The sequence below is a fragment of the Numenius arquata genome, chromosome 8 (genome assembly GCF_964106895.1).
Source record: "Numenius arquata chromosome 8, bNumArq3.hap1.1, whole genome shotgun sequence".
Classification (NCBI taxonomy): Eukaryota; Metazoa; Chordata; class Aves; order Charadriiformes; family Scolopacidae; genus Numenius; species Numenius arquata.
The window spans coordinates 60898979-60912306 of NC_133583.1; the positions used below are offsets into that span (position 1 = coordinate 60898979).

The 13328-nt window shown below is 49.6% G+C and overlaps 1 protein-coding gene across 2 annotated transcripts in view; it reads right to left on the reverse strand.

Moving 5' to 3' along the window:
- Positions 1–427: 427 nt before the first annotated feature.
- Positions 428–13328, reverse strand: part of WLS (Wnt ligand secretion mediator) — a 36332-nt gene continuing 23431 nt past the window's right edge. For both annotated transcript variants that reach the window (XM_074152100.1, XM_074152102.1), the window contains 10 exons: positions 12114–12238; positions 10796–10957; positions 9474–9610; positions 8949–9117; positions 8725–8822; positions 8381–8444; positions 7518–7661; positions 5494–5577; positions 3848–4001; positions 428–3231 (listed from right to left, as the gene is read on the reverse strand). In XM_074152100.1, the coding sequence (XP_074008201.1) occupies positions 3122–3231; positions 3848–4001; positions 5494–5577; positions 7518–7661; positions 8381–8444; positions 8725–8822; positions 8949–9117; positions 9474–9610; positions 10796–10957; positions 12114–12238 (1247 nt within the window). In that variant the 3' untranslated portion in view covers positions 428–3121. The remainder of the gene's footprint in view (positions 3232–3847; positions 4002–5493; positions 5578–7517; positions 7662–8380; positions 8445–8724; positions 8823–8948; positions 9118–9473; positions 9611–10795; positions 10958–12113; positions 12239–13328) is intronic.

Sequence of the window (13328 nt, forward strand, 5' to 3'; positions counted from 1 at the left end):
CAGCGCCTTCGAATACAGCACAGATGGAGGAGGATGCTCAAATCCTGGGGTAAAGCCAATGTGCCAAGTTCCCAGCCGAGCTGTGGCCACTCCGGGGCCGGCAAGAGGGGACAGGTAGATCCAGGGGACTTCCCAAAGGAAAACCCAATGGCTGTGCCCCGCCGTGGGATCAGACTCCGGCTGGGCCAGGGGAGCTGCAACCCACGCTCCAGGGACAAGGAAGAAATGGCTCCTAAAGCAAAGGCTTTAAAGGTCAAAAAGCTATTAATTTGGAGAGAGATGCAGGAGAAAATCATCTGAGTGAGCCAACTGTTTTCCCCAGCAGCAACTTGCGCCACCTGCCACTGCCTGAAGTAAAACACCAAACAAAAGCACACAAAATCACAGCAGAAAAGCTGTGATTTCCCAGACAGGCCCACCATACATCCACAATATTGTATATTTTATTTAAATTAACAAAAACTACACGTTTCCCAGGTTGCTTAAAGCAATCTGTAAAAACCGGAACTCAGCCTAAACAAAAAAAAGGATATATTTTAATAAGACCCAGGGACTATTTCTGAGACATATGAGTAGGGCTTAGGAATTAAGAAATAAAAAAAAAACCCCCCATACGCACACACACGCAGACACGCGCCCCGTAAACAAATTGTTAGTGTTTGACACAAAATTTGGTTTGAAAGCTGCAATTCCTCTCTCCCCCTCCCCCCCCATTTGTAAGGAGCTTTTACAAAACGCAACGCTACACTACGCTGTAAAAAAAACCACGGACGCACCTATGGGAACAACATAAATATCACGCAAAGAATCCAAGGTAAAAAGCGACGTTAAAGTTGCAAAGTCGAGCACTGGGCCAGGAACAGTAATTGTGCTCCCCCCCCTTTTTTAATTATTTCTTTTCAACTACATTTCTCTTCAGTACAGGGGCAACCCATCCCACTTCAAAAAAAAAAATAAACAACCAACCCAAACTTATAAAAAATGACTAGTATTGCAGTTCAAGTATCCAAAATGATCCAAAGTTACTCCCTCGAGCAGCGTTCAGCATGGCTCCGGTGCTGCGGTGACTCCACACGCTCGGATGCAGCATCACCAGGGGCTTCACCCTGAGCCTTCAGCCTTCCTTGGCGCCGAGACCATGCCAGGGCTAAGGGGGGAGCTGGGCATCCCGGTGGGGGGGCCACCAGAATTGCTTGCTCTTAAGAAAACGCTGTAATATCTTGAATTTATCTTGAATTAACAATAATAAGGCAACGCTTCCGCAGATGGGGTCTGCCCTGGGTGCTGCACCCTGATGGGAGACCCATGCGATGGAACACAACTTGGGGGTCCTGGCAACCAAAAGGAGGCGAGATTATCTACGCTATCCTCTTTTTATTTAAAATGCCACTTTACAGAGTGCCGTTCTTACTGGGATTGTAACAACCCAGCACCTCCTGGTGCTATTCCTTCCACACAGTCAGCAGGTCCCTGTGGGAAATCCCTCCTGGGAAAGGCCAGTGAGGGGACAGATGGGGTCCCTGGCTGGTCCTGCACGTGGCTGAGGGGCAAGCACTGGCCTTCTGGCCTCATTCCCCGAGGGACTGGGAAAATCCAGAGAAATTATTTGAATTCCTCATCCCAGTGGAAGTACTGATTTGTCGGAAGAATCTCAGGGAAGGGAATGCAAAAGGCAAAGGAAGGCGGTGCTGTGTTTTGTCACCAAGATGCTAGGGATGGTGAGAGGGGAACCATCAGTGGCTTTGGGAGCTCCCGCCCCTCTCCCCAGATCTCTGACCCTTCAGCAACAGAGAGATTCTTATCTTTTAGGGACAAAACTGGGGGGGTTGAGTTACATGTTACTAGCAGTTAACACACATTTATAGGTGATGAGGTCCCCTGGATCCTCCAGGCCCTAGAAGGAGATGTGCCCTGAGCAGCCACGCTTCTTCCTGCACACACCATCAACACTTCTCTTAACTGGTCCCCAGCATGGTCCCAGTTTACTCCTCCATCCCATACCGGTTCCTAGTCCCCTGGTGCTGCCAAGAGGCCGACCCGCCCAGGCACAGCGTGGGGGTGAGCGACCTCATCGTCTGCTTTTCCTCCAAAAAGCCAATATGCACCTTAGTGCATGACAAAGGGACTTTTTTCCAAGTTCGATAATCCCTGGAAGAATCCAGCTCGGCCAAGCAGGCTCCATCCCAGCAGCACGAGGAGGAGCGGGATTGCCCGGAATCCCCTGCTGAGCTCGTGGACATGGACCTGAGAACACACTGTCCCTCCCGTGGCCTTTCCCTTCTTCCCATGGCACAGAAACAGCGTAAAAATGAAGGATCCGTAACAAAAAAGGCAGGATGGACGAGGACAACGAGAAGGAGGGAAGCCAAAGGGGCTGAGAAGAGGCAGGAGCTGGCGGTGGGACCGGGACCTCTGGGACCTGGGGACAGGAGTACCCCTTTCTCCTGCAGCTCAGCTCAGACAACCAGTTTTTACATTCCTCTACATTTAACAAAAAGCTGCAAAGCCTACCGAGAAACCGATGTCGCTGCTTCTGCTAAATCTTATTTATTACAGTCTACTCCCTTCCCCAGCGGCGTCTGGTTCAAGCGACGGAGGTTTGCTGCAGAGTTGTGGGGCCGTACCCAAGACTTAAACCATTTCAGTGCAGTTATAGATGATGGAATTGAATGTTTTTACAATGAGGCTGTACTTCAACCCCCCCCTCCCACAACCAAGACCTTGTTTAAGGAGAAAACTCCAAATACTGAGTATGTGCTCACCAACTGAGCTCCTTTATGCGCGGGCACGTGGGAGCCAAATAAAAACTGCCCGGCGTCAGCTCTGCCCCTTTCCCACCTTCTGAACACGCGACTTTGCAACCTTAAATGCTTTTCTGGCAGGTTTTTATGTGCTGGAGTGTAACACAATGTACATATCCCTCCCCCCAGAAAGAACTACACCATAGGAAAGAGTTTACAAACGTTCTGCTCCGTGTCACTGCTCGGTGAAAAGACACTATCAGGGGGGTGGGGGGCTTGAGAAGGACGTTGGGTCAGAGAGGTGTCCTCCTGCCAGGCGGTGTGTTGCCCCCTGCCCTCCAGCCCAGTTCTGGGTCCCAGCTGAGGCCACCACCTCAGCGTCACTCCTGAGCCTCCTTGCGAGCCAGCTTGTAAACCTCCGTTGGCCCATCCACATGGGTGATGGTGGTGGTGAGCTGAAGCTCTTCCCCGCTGTTCACTCCCAGGTCACCTGAGGAAGGACGTTATTCCATCAGCCCGGTCTCACAATGAAGTATTTGGCAATTAGAAAGCAAAGGATCCATTTTATTCCCTCCAGGCTTTCAGGAGGTACCTGAGCTATGGACTATGCAACGTCGACCTTCTCTAGTGGGAAGTGTCCCTGCCCAGGGCAGGGGGTTGGAACTAGATGGTCTTTAAGGTCCCTTCCAACCCAAGCCATTCTATGATTTCCCTAAACGCTTTTATTTAGTTATTTAAATATCAGCAAAGGATGATTTCTGCACTGCTGAAGACTACTGATAAAGGAATCCAACAGCATTGCCCAGATTTCTATTTTCTCCTTCCCCTCTCCCTCCATTTGAGCTACACAATTACAACTGGGCCATGCTAAACAGTACAAAAACCCATCTAGAAGGTTCTAGACAGCCTTGGCTAGATCTCAAACCTGTCTAACCTTGTCAGTAATTAAAACGTCTGCCACGAAAAAACAAACCATCATTTACATAGCATTTTGAAGTGTTGAACATGCAACTTTGGCCAAAAAAACAAGGTAGCAAAGGTATCAATCACCCCCTTGATATCGCTTTCGTCCCTTGAGAGCCATCGGATTGTGTAGAGGCATTTACCGTTCGACTGGTCTTCGCCGTAATTCTTGTGCGACGGGGCGTAGAGGAACATCAGGGCAAAGACGTAGAGGTTCCACATGCCGTAGATGCCGGTGAAGAAGGCACTGTTGACTTGTATCGTCACGTCCCCCCACTTCCAGTGGCCTTCGGTCACCTGCCCGGGAGAAAACAGGGTAGATCAGCGAGACCAGATTCTTTAAAAATTCAGAATTGATCCCCTAAAGCACTAACTTAAGAGTAAATCAACAAGAACAGCGTCAATTCAACGGGATGGAGTAAATGGAGTGGAACGGATTCAGCGACGCAGAACTCGAGCGAGGATTCTCCTCTTTAGCCTTAATCCGCAAGAAAAAAAAAAAAAATGGTCCTTACAAAATGCTGGCATCAGGGTTGCTTTAACTTTGATTTATCACTCTTAAACGTGACAAAATCTCTCTATTCTGCGATACATCCCTGCTGTAACCGACGCCTTCAGCAAAGATTGCCACATGAAGGGCAGTACCCAGGAGACAAGCAGTTCTGTCTTCTACAGACGGAATTAGACTTCTATTAGACTTCTATAAATAGACCTTTTATAGAGGGAAAACCGGCATGAATAATGCGAAGAGCTAATGCGCTGAACGCCGCCTTCCTGCTTCCGCCTACGAGAGACGCCTCGGCTGAGAGCAGCAGCCCTTAGAACGGGCAGGGATTTGTCAAGATTTAGGAAAATATCATCAATATTAATATTACTTCAACCATCAATATTAATATGGCTCGAGGACAGGCAGACTGTTCCCACCGAGACGTTGGCTTTCCGTTGAAGAAAGAGAAATAAGGGGGAAAGACGAAAGCTAAACCAAGAGTAGTTGGGGAAGACTGTTTGCGTTATGCCCATAGGTGACGATGGTTATGGTCACCAGCACTCAATAATGAATCCAACTGCCATTTCTCAAACCATTCCTTCAGTGTAATGGATTTTTAAGAGCAAAACCATCTGCTGCTGTAGTTTGTGATGAGACCTACCACATACCCCAAAGCGTAAGAGGTGAGGTGAGGGAGAAACCGCTCCTGCACCCCTAAAAACTCTGCAAAACTGGGCTTGTGAGGCTGCACCCGCAGCTCTCCCAAGGCTACAAAGCTGCCTGTACTGAAGAACAACCAGGAACGACAACTTTGGAACAGATGCAAGCTGAAAAGTCACTTGGAGTACATCATCAAAGCACGTTTCGGTAGCAATATAAACTCATTTGTGCCGAGACTGCGTTGGAGCTCAGCGTAATCGGGTAGAGACACCACAAAAGCCAACCCAGGGAAGGCTGGATTCTGCTATTGCTCCGTGGGCATACAAAGCCACCGGCTTTTTTGTTTATTTTCAATGGGAACAGAAGATTTTCCTCTTGCTGAGTTCTCAGAAATGACTAAAACCCTCTTGGCTGATACTTCAAACAGCAGAGCCCCAAACCCTACCCTGAGCCAAAGGCCTTTGTCAAGGCTTCGGCCTCAGCAGTTTTATGGCCGTGCTTCCAAGAAATGAAAACAACTCCTTAAAAAGCAACTTCTTATCAAATCTTATTATCAAATATTATAACAGGCATGCCTTGTCCAAACGGCAGGTTGAGTGGCTACGGAATCGAGGGCTGATGGAGCCCAGTTTGGTCCCTCACCTGGCTGACGATGAAGAAGATGACCGTCATCGCCGCACAAGCCAGGGTGATGAGCATCAGGAACTTGAACCTAAAAATCAGCCCCTGTTTCGAGAGAAACGTCACTGGACACATTAACAGAACCCACAAAACCCATTTTTGTTTTTAGCATATGCAAGACACAGTATAAAAAAAAAAAAAAAGGGAAAAAAAAAAAAAGGGTCCAACCCACGAAACCCCAAAGCAAAACAACCTCCACCCACTCCTCTGCGCCGTCTTCGGGACGGCCCATCTTCTCCGCTCCCCACACGTCTGCATTCCTCCCGCGCGCCCCGAGCGGGCTGTGCGCGTCTGGGCAGCCCCGGCTTCCCGTTACACTCGCTCCTGCCGCCGGATTTCCCCAGGAGGAGGCAGATCGGTGTGAGCCAGGAGCTTCGGTAAAACAAACACGGCTCCGCAAGAGGTTTCCGCAGGGTTTCCGCAGCGCGGGACCTGGTACCACACTCACACTCATCTCCAGGCTCTGCCTGGCTGGAACCCTGCACAATTCCCAACGCACGTCAAAACTAGGCCGGCTATTCTGGAAAAAATGTCCATTCTAAGACAAATTATGGCTCAAGAATGACTTGATTGGGAATCTGACGGCAAACCGTACTTGCTTGCGCTAGTTTTACATTTTTACTCAAAAATTCTTTTGTTTTTGGTTGTGGGTTTTTTTTTTTGTGTGTGTCTGTTGTTTTTTTTAACCTGTTTCTGGAATTTTGGTGGAAATGTCAGCGTGTGCGTAATTGCTGTGCCACACTATGACAACAAGTGACTATTAATTTAACTCTTCATGTTTGCCAGATGTTTGTACGTAGAGCGCGGCCGCAGCGGGCTCTACAAGACGAGCTGAAATCCCGTGCCTCTTGCTAAAGGGAAATGTGGAAAAAAAAAATGTTCAATATCTTCTTCATTCTCTCATGTCCCATTTTCTTTTTTATTTTTATGTGCGTTCCTGACGGGTGATAATGGACTTACTTAAATTAAAAGTGACCATCTTTTCAACAGAACAACATCAGCAATAAATATTTACACACCCACGGAAACACCACTTAAAGCCAGCTCCTCGTGTTTAGCAGCAGCTAAAGATGGTGAGGACAGAAACAACGTACAAAATCATGGGCTAAAAACGGGGATAATGGGGCCAACACGTCACGTTTTGATCCCGATGGGACAGTTTGCCTCCAGTGACTTGGTTAGGGAAAGACAACCCCATAAATCTGAATTCACACCTGAATTTATGCCTATAAATACTTCAAGGGTGGGTGTCAGGGGGATGGGGCCAGTCTTTTTTCAGTGGTGCCCAGGGACAGGACAAGAGGGAACAGGCACAAACTTGAACACAAGAAGTTCCACCTAAACATGAGGAGGAACTTCTTCACTTTGAGGGTGGCAGAGCCCTGGAAGAGGCTGCCCAGAGAGGTGGTGGAGACATTCTCTGGAGACATTCAAAACCCGCCTGGACACATTCCTGTGCAACCTGCTCTGGGTGGACCTGCTCTGGCAGGGGGTTGGACTGGATGATCTCCAGAGGTCCCTTCCAACCCTATATCAGCCTGTGATTCTGTGAAAAACAGGGTGGTTTTAGTAATACTTTCCACTAAATACAATTATTAATGTTACAGAAGGAGCAAAACAGAGGTATGGGGACCTGATGGGTTTAGACTCCATAGTAATTCAAACAAGAGTTGGGCCAATTTTCTTCTGTCCTCCAACACCATTCAGTAAGTTGGGAGATGGCAACGACTCATAAGAAGGAGAGGTGGCTGACATACCCTCCTGACAGCTGAAAAATACTTCACTGGGACTAAAGACCCAAATAAAGAAGACATGACAATCAAACAAAAAAGCATTTAAAGCATTTAAGGGATTTGAGCAACCCAAGGAAGCCAATATAGACCAGATCTTCCAATTCAGGACAGAGAAGATCTCAGGATAGTAGACTTTAAGGTCAATAATGCATTCTAAAGATCAAGAATCTACGTAACGAGGAGGGAAGTTACCTCGTAATGAAGGCGGCGAGCCTTGCTCATGGCGGGGAGGCTGGACTGCTTCCCGCTGATGTTTCTGAACACCTGGAAGACCATAAAGCACAGGAAGAGAAAATAGAGGCACAGGCAGATTCCCGCGACTATAATAAAGGCCATCTGGGCAGCGCAGGTTAAGAGAAAATGGCACGAGCTGGACAGAAACAGCAGCAAACATTATCCAGGCGATGCAGTTATTTTAATATCATCCCAAAGATCATAATTAAACTTCCAGCAGGCAGCCAGGAGGGACAACCCACCAAAATCTGCTGTGGCCAACTGGCGCGATCTCCGGAGAGGCTCCTGCGAGAGGGCTGGATGCTGCCGGAGGGGGACTAATCGCATTAATTGCAGGCTGGCAATCAAAATTAACAGCAGTGAAAGCAAGCCCTTCCAGCTGGGCCTGGAAAAGCAATTCATGGAGACGCCTCCGCAACGCCTGCCCGAGGAACGGCAGCAAAGGGAGAGTCCTGGAGTAGATGCTACCACAGCTGGGGACAAGGGGGAGCAGAGCTGGAGCAGGACGGGCTCTGGGGTATTCATGATGACACCCAGGACCCTAATCTGCCATGCCTCACCCCAAATCTCTGACATCTTGAGGAGAGGTTCAGTCCTCCAGCAACTTCCCTGAGCGCAGCATCAGTCCCTGGAGATAGCCACCTCCAGGTCTTCTTCTCCCAAACAACACCAGCATCTCTCACAGCACTCAAGCCGCACCCTCCAGTCCCATTCTGCCAAAAGGAGGTTTCCCCCGACCCTGCAGGAGTCTGGCAGGAGGGGAACATCTCCCTTCCCTACCAACAGAAACCAAGCCTTCCCCAAGCTGGCTGGAAGGATACAGCCAGCTCCGTGCCGACTTCGGTGGTCCAGATGCTGTAGAAGGGGTTCTTCAGCTGCACCCCCCTGCAAGGAGGAGAGAAAACACCGAGTTGCCACAGAAGCCAACAAGCTCCGAGAGCCCCACGTGTGTCCTACAGCCTGGGAAGAGCCAGCCACGCTGCTTTCCCATGCGGGTGAGGAGGAGATGAGGTGAGAAGCGTTTCTTTATGGTCCCACAGGACAAGATAGGCTGCTGGGAAATGCCAACAGGCTTCAGTGTGCTCCCCAGAGCCTCTCCTCGCTTCCCGAGATGAAGCTGTGCATCCAACCACGGGAGGTGCATGGGGAGCAGCGTTGTACCTACCTCTCGCACATGTCGAAGATGAAGAGGCAGAAGGAGCCAACAGCTATGGGTCCAACCTGCTTCCAGTACCCCGAGAGACGATTCCGCTCGTTCTGGTCCTAATAAGAAGGTCAAGAGGTGGGGAAGAGGAGGAGAAAAAGGAAAAGCGAGTTAGCTTGAAGTCCTCTCACCTGGTGCAAAGTCCCAGGGGCTGGAAACCACCTTCCCTTCTGGGTTGTACCCACCATCATGTGCTCGCCGCAGAAGATGATCCAAAAGGACAGGAGCATGGCATAGAAAATGCCTTGTCGTATGTCTCCGAAGAGCAACATCCATGTCCAGTCAAACCCGATGGAAAACCACTCCACGGGGATGTTAATGAACGTCATGGAAATCCCCAGAGCAAAGATGACCCTGGAGAGGCAGAAAAACCATCTCTTTCCAGTTTGCAAAGCAATGACACAGAGCCCCAGAACCAAAGCTGTGCATGAAGAGCAACAGAAGAAAATCTGGTGCTGTTTGGGTGGTGGGGTGTCACCTTCTGCCAGCAAACCCTCTGGGGCTAAGCCCCATGGCCAAATGAAGCTATTCATTTTCTATGGGCTTAATGGGAAAGAAAGGAGAAGCTACAGATGTCTCCTGCTCCCAGTGTGCCTGGGTGGACCACCCCTGTCTCCCCAAACATGGGCTCTGCCTGGGAGCAGCGACCACCTGTGTCAGGGTCCTCTTGCTTGAGAGTCACCTTCGCCAGCGTGCGAGCCCCTACTCACTTCTCCAGCAGGACAGGAGCGCGTGTCATCAGCGTTATCCTTCTCCAGTACCACACCATGATAATTAAAATGCTGGGGGTGAGGAAGGTCTTCATGGCAAACCAGACTTTGGTAAAGCCTCCATTTTGATGGATGCCCTGAGGAAAACAAAGGTGGAATGAAGAGCTGTGCAGGGTTTAGCATCACAGAATTATAGAATGGTCCGGGTTGGAAGGGACCTTAAAGCCCACCCAGTGCCACCCCCTGCCCTGGGCAGGGACACCTCCCACCAGACCAGGTTTCTCCAAGCCCCCTCCAACCTGGCCTTGAACCCCTCCAGGGATGGGGCAGCCACAGCTTCTCTGGGCAACCTGGGCCAGGCTCTCACCACCCTCACAGCAAAGAACTTCTTCCCCACATCTCATCTCCATCTCCCCTCTTTCAGTGTCAAACCCTTCCCCCTCCTCCTAGGGCTCCCCTCCCTCATCCAGAGTCCCTCCCCAGCTTTCCTGGAGCCCCCTGAGGGACTGGAAGGGGCTCTAAGGTCTCCCCGGAGCCTTCTCTTCTCCAGGCTGAACCCCCGCAACTCTCCCAGCCTGTCCTCCCAGCAGAGGGGCTCCAGCCCTCCCAGTATCTCCATGGCCTCCTCTGGCCCTGCTCCAACAGGTCCATGTCCTTCCTCTGACACAGCACGGAAAAAACTGGCTAAATTGCTCTCAGACAAGTAACGAGATCCTCCCGAAGCCGAGTCACCACCAGTGGGAAACGCATCAGCCAAATTAATGGATTTCTCCAGACACAGGCCCTCCCACTGCTGTCTGCAGCCACCACAGCCGGCTGGCTCCCTGCTTCTGCTGAGAGGGACGGGGATGGGAGGTTTTCCAGCTGGGAAAGCCTCAGGGGAGGGCAGGAGCAGGGACAGGTGACAGCCCTCCTGAACATCTGTGTGGTGACAGCCAACTCCAGGACACAGCAGGTCCCCCCTGAGCCCTGCTGTTCTGTTCCTTCTTAGCTCCTCTCCACCAGAGGCAGGGCTTGATCAGGTGGAGGACCTTGACCCGAGCCAGACTGCGGTGGGGAGGAAAGGACACAGGGGACCTGTAGGAAGAGCCCAGCTCTGAAGGTGGCCACCAGGCAGTGCAGGAGGGTGGCACTGCTCAAGGCTTGAGGAGAACTTGGTCCTCAGAAGAGGGGATCCTTCAGGAAGGAGGAAAGTCACATTTGCAGGTAGGAGCTATGCGCGATGAAGTGTAGGACCTTGCTGTGGAGCAAAGAGAAGACCAAGAAGGAGCTGCAGCAGCCCCTGGGCAGACATCACGGACAGGAGCACGGTGGCTACTTACCACGAGGCGGATATCCTTGATCTCCCCGATGCCCACGTTAATGCCCTTCCTCTCGTTCACAGGCAGACGAATGTTGATGAGGTAGTACTTGTGGGCCACACTGCCAATCTCCATGAAGGGAAGGAAGTCACAGTCGTAGTGACGGCCTTCAGACTCCAGGGTCTGGAAAGGGCACAGAGCAGCAAGACGTCCATCAGCCTTGAATGGACTTCCACGGTGAGGGTCTGCAAAAGCCCTAACACTGGGACCACTGCTAGCACCCAGAGCCTGCTGGCTAATTCCAGTCTTCCCTTGGTGAAAGTCTGTCCAAGTCTGGAGAACATCAGCGGTTTGGGGACCTTTTTGATTGTTTGGGGTCATTGAGTCAATAGCGTTTGACCTCAAGTAGGTTCATGTCTCAGGCTCTTAAATACATTTAAAGTCAAGGGAGCCTTTGGAGATGAAAGGCTGCTTTGGGATTGAAGTTTCCTCCCTCAGCAAGCACAACTTGAACCAACACAAAACACGCAACCCTCTCACGCACGTCTTGATGTGAAGTTTCTTAAGTTCTGTTTTACGAGCAATACTCTCCTCTGCGCCTCGTACGTGCTTACTGGGTAGATGTGGCCGTACAGACGAGTACGGGTGTCACCGGGGACACGAGGGGGTTGCTGAAAGGGACTGTGAGATGGGAGAAACAAGGCACAGAGCTGCAAAAACGTGGCACGGTGAAGAGACACCAGATTCATTTAAGCACAGGAATTACCGTCTGCAGCACAAAAAGGAACATCTTTAAACAAGATGCTCTGTTCTCACTGCCGGCTGTGCTCTCTGCTCCTAAGCTTTGTAGCCTGAGGCGTTGAGAAGTTATTTTAAGAAACTCTCACCCCACCTCTCCAGGTTCTTTGAGCGCTGCAGTGTCCCTGGTGGGCTGTTTCCTCACCACTCCTGAAGAACAAGGTTTTATCCATCACGGAAGTGCACGATGGAAAGGTCCATGTTCTCTAGGATGGTTTGGGGTACACAGATCTCAAAGCATTCAAGTTCCAGCTGCAGAGGACAACTCTGCTTGCACCTGGATCTGTGTGTTGACCTCACACCTTTTCTTCCTCACAGTTCTAAGTCTACCTTCAACTTCATCCCCTTCTCTTGTATCACCAAACAGAACCACTTGCATATGGAGCTCATCAGGTTTTCAAAGACTTTGAGCAAAGAGAAAGCTTTCAAAGTCATGACTGAACAACAAGAGCTTCTAGGAAGCACCATGAAGGAAAGGAAGAGGACAACTCCCACCACACTCCCACACCTCCCCACCTCCAGCGTCATCAGAACACCTTACTTTTGGCGAGCCAAAGGTGCATTTCAGCTTCCTGATCTCTATTGCGTGCGCTATTTCTTCCCAGTCGTCAAACATGTCATCGCGATACGCTAATGACACATCCAGGGTAACTTCTGCATTCTCTTCTGCAAGAGCAAGGAGACATCAGGCTGGTTAGAGAGGAGAGGAACAGTACAGAACATCAGAAGGGTGGGAGAGCCTCCAGACACTGAAAGGACCTGAAAGGACCTCTGAGAGGCACACAGTTACGGCGGGGAATGGAAGTTTTTGCATTTCAAATAATACAGACCAAATTACCCTTTTTTCAAAACATTTATCTCCTCTCTAGTAGAGAAGAAAAAAATCTTTTACTAGTCATGAAGGTCTGATGTCTTTCTAACATAGCATGACTTATGTCATATCACAACATATCACGGCTTATGTTACGATTGCGGGTGAGGAGCATTATTTATTCATGTAGCATTAGAAACAGTAATCATATAAAACTAGAATCTAGAGAGCTGCAGAGACAGAGAATAAGCCTAAAAGCCACCCAGCAGCCTCTCCACCACAGGCTGGCAGAGGGACAGTAAGAGAGGTTTCACCATGGACTGTCTGCAGGCAATGCAATAGGTCCTTCTGCTTCAGGAAACAACTACATTGCATCATAGGATTTGCTTTACATCAACATTGAAACAGTGCTTTTTACAGAAAAATCACTGAAAAAAAAAAAGTATACAACTGTATATGGTTAAATGAACTGTGTAAAGGAGAAACCATGCAGCTGATGGTACATTTTGTTCATTTAGATATGACAGCAGAAGTCGTCTATCAACATAACCTTAGGTTTCTTATGGCTGTAGGTTCACCATCCCCAAACATCGAAGCCCAACATCTTGACTAAAAAGGCCCAGAATGTGCCTCTAACAAAGACGTGTTCTACCAGAGAGATGTCATAGGAAATAAAGAAAAAGGGCCACAGAGGTCTTTGGGTGGGACGGGAAGGGAGGAGGCAAGGAAAGGTCAAAATGCATCACCAAAAGCCCAAATCACTTCACAATTGCCCATTCATGGGATCCTCTGCTCTTAAAAGATAAGTTGGGGGTCCCAGAGTAATAAGAAAAAAATTGAAGTTTAGCTGTGATGGCCTTGCTGGAAAAAGGGACGACCAGGAACCTCAGAAATGCGGATGCAGTTGATGTTTTTCATATGTATTGTTTAACTTAAGTCATTCTA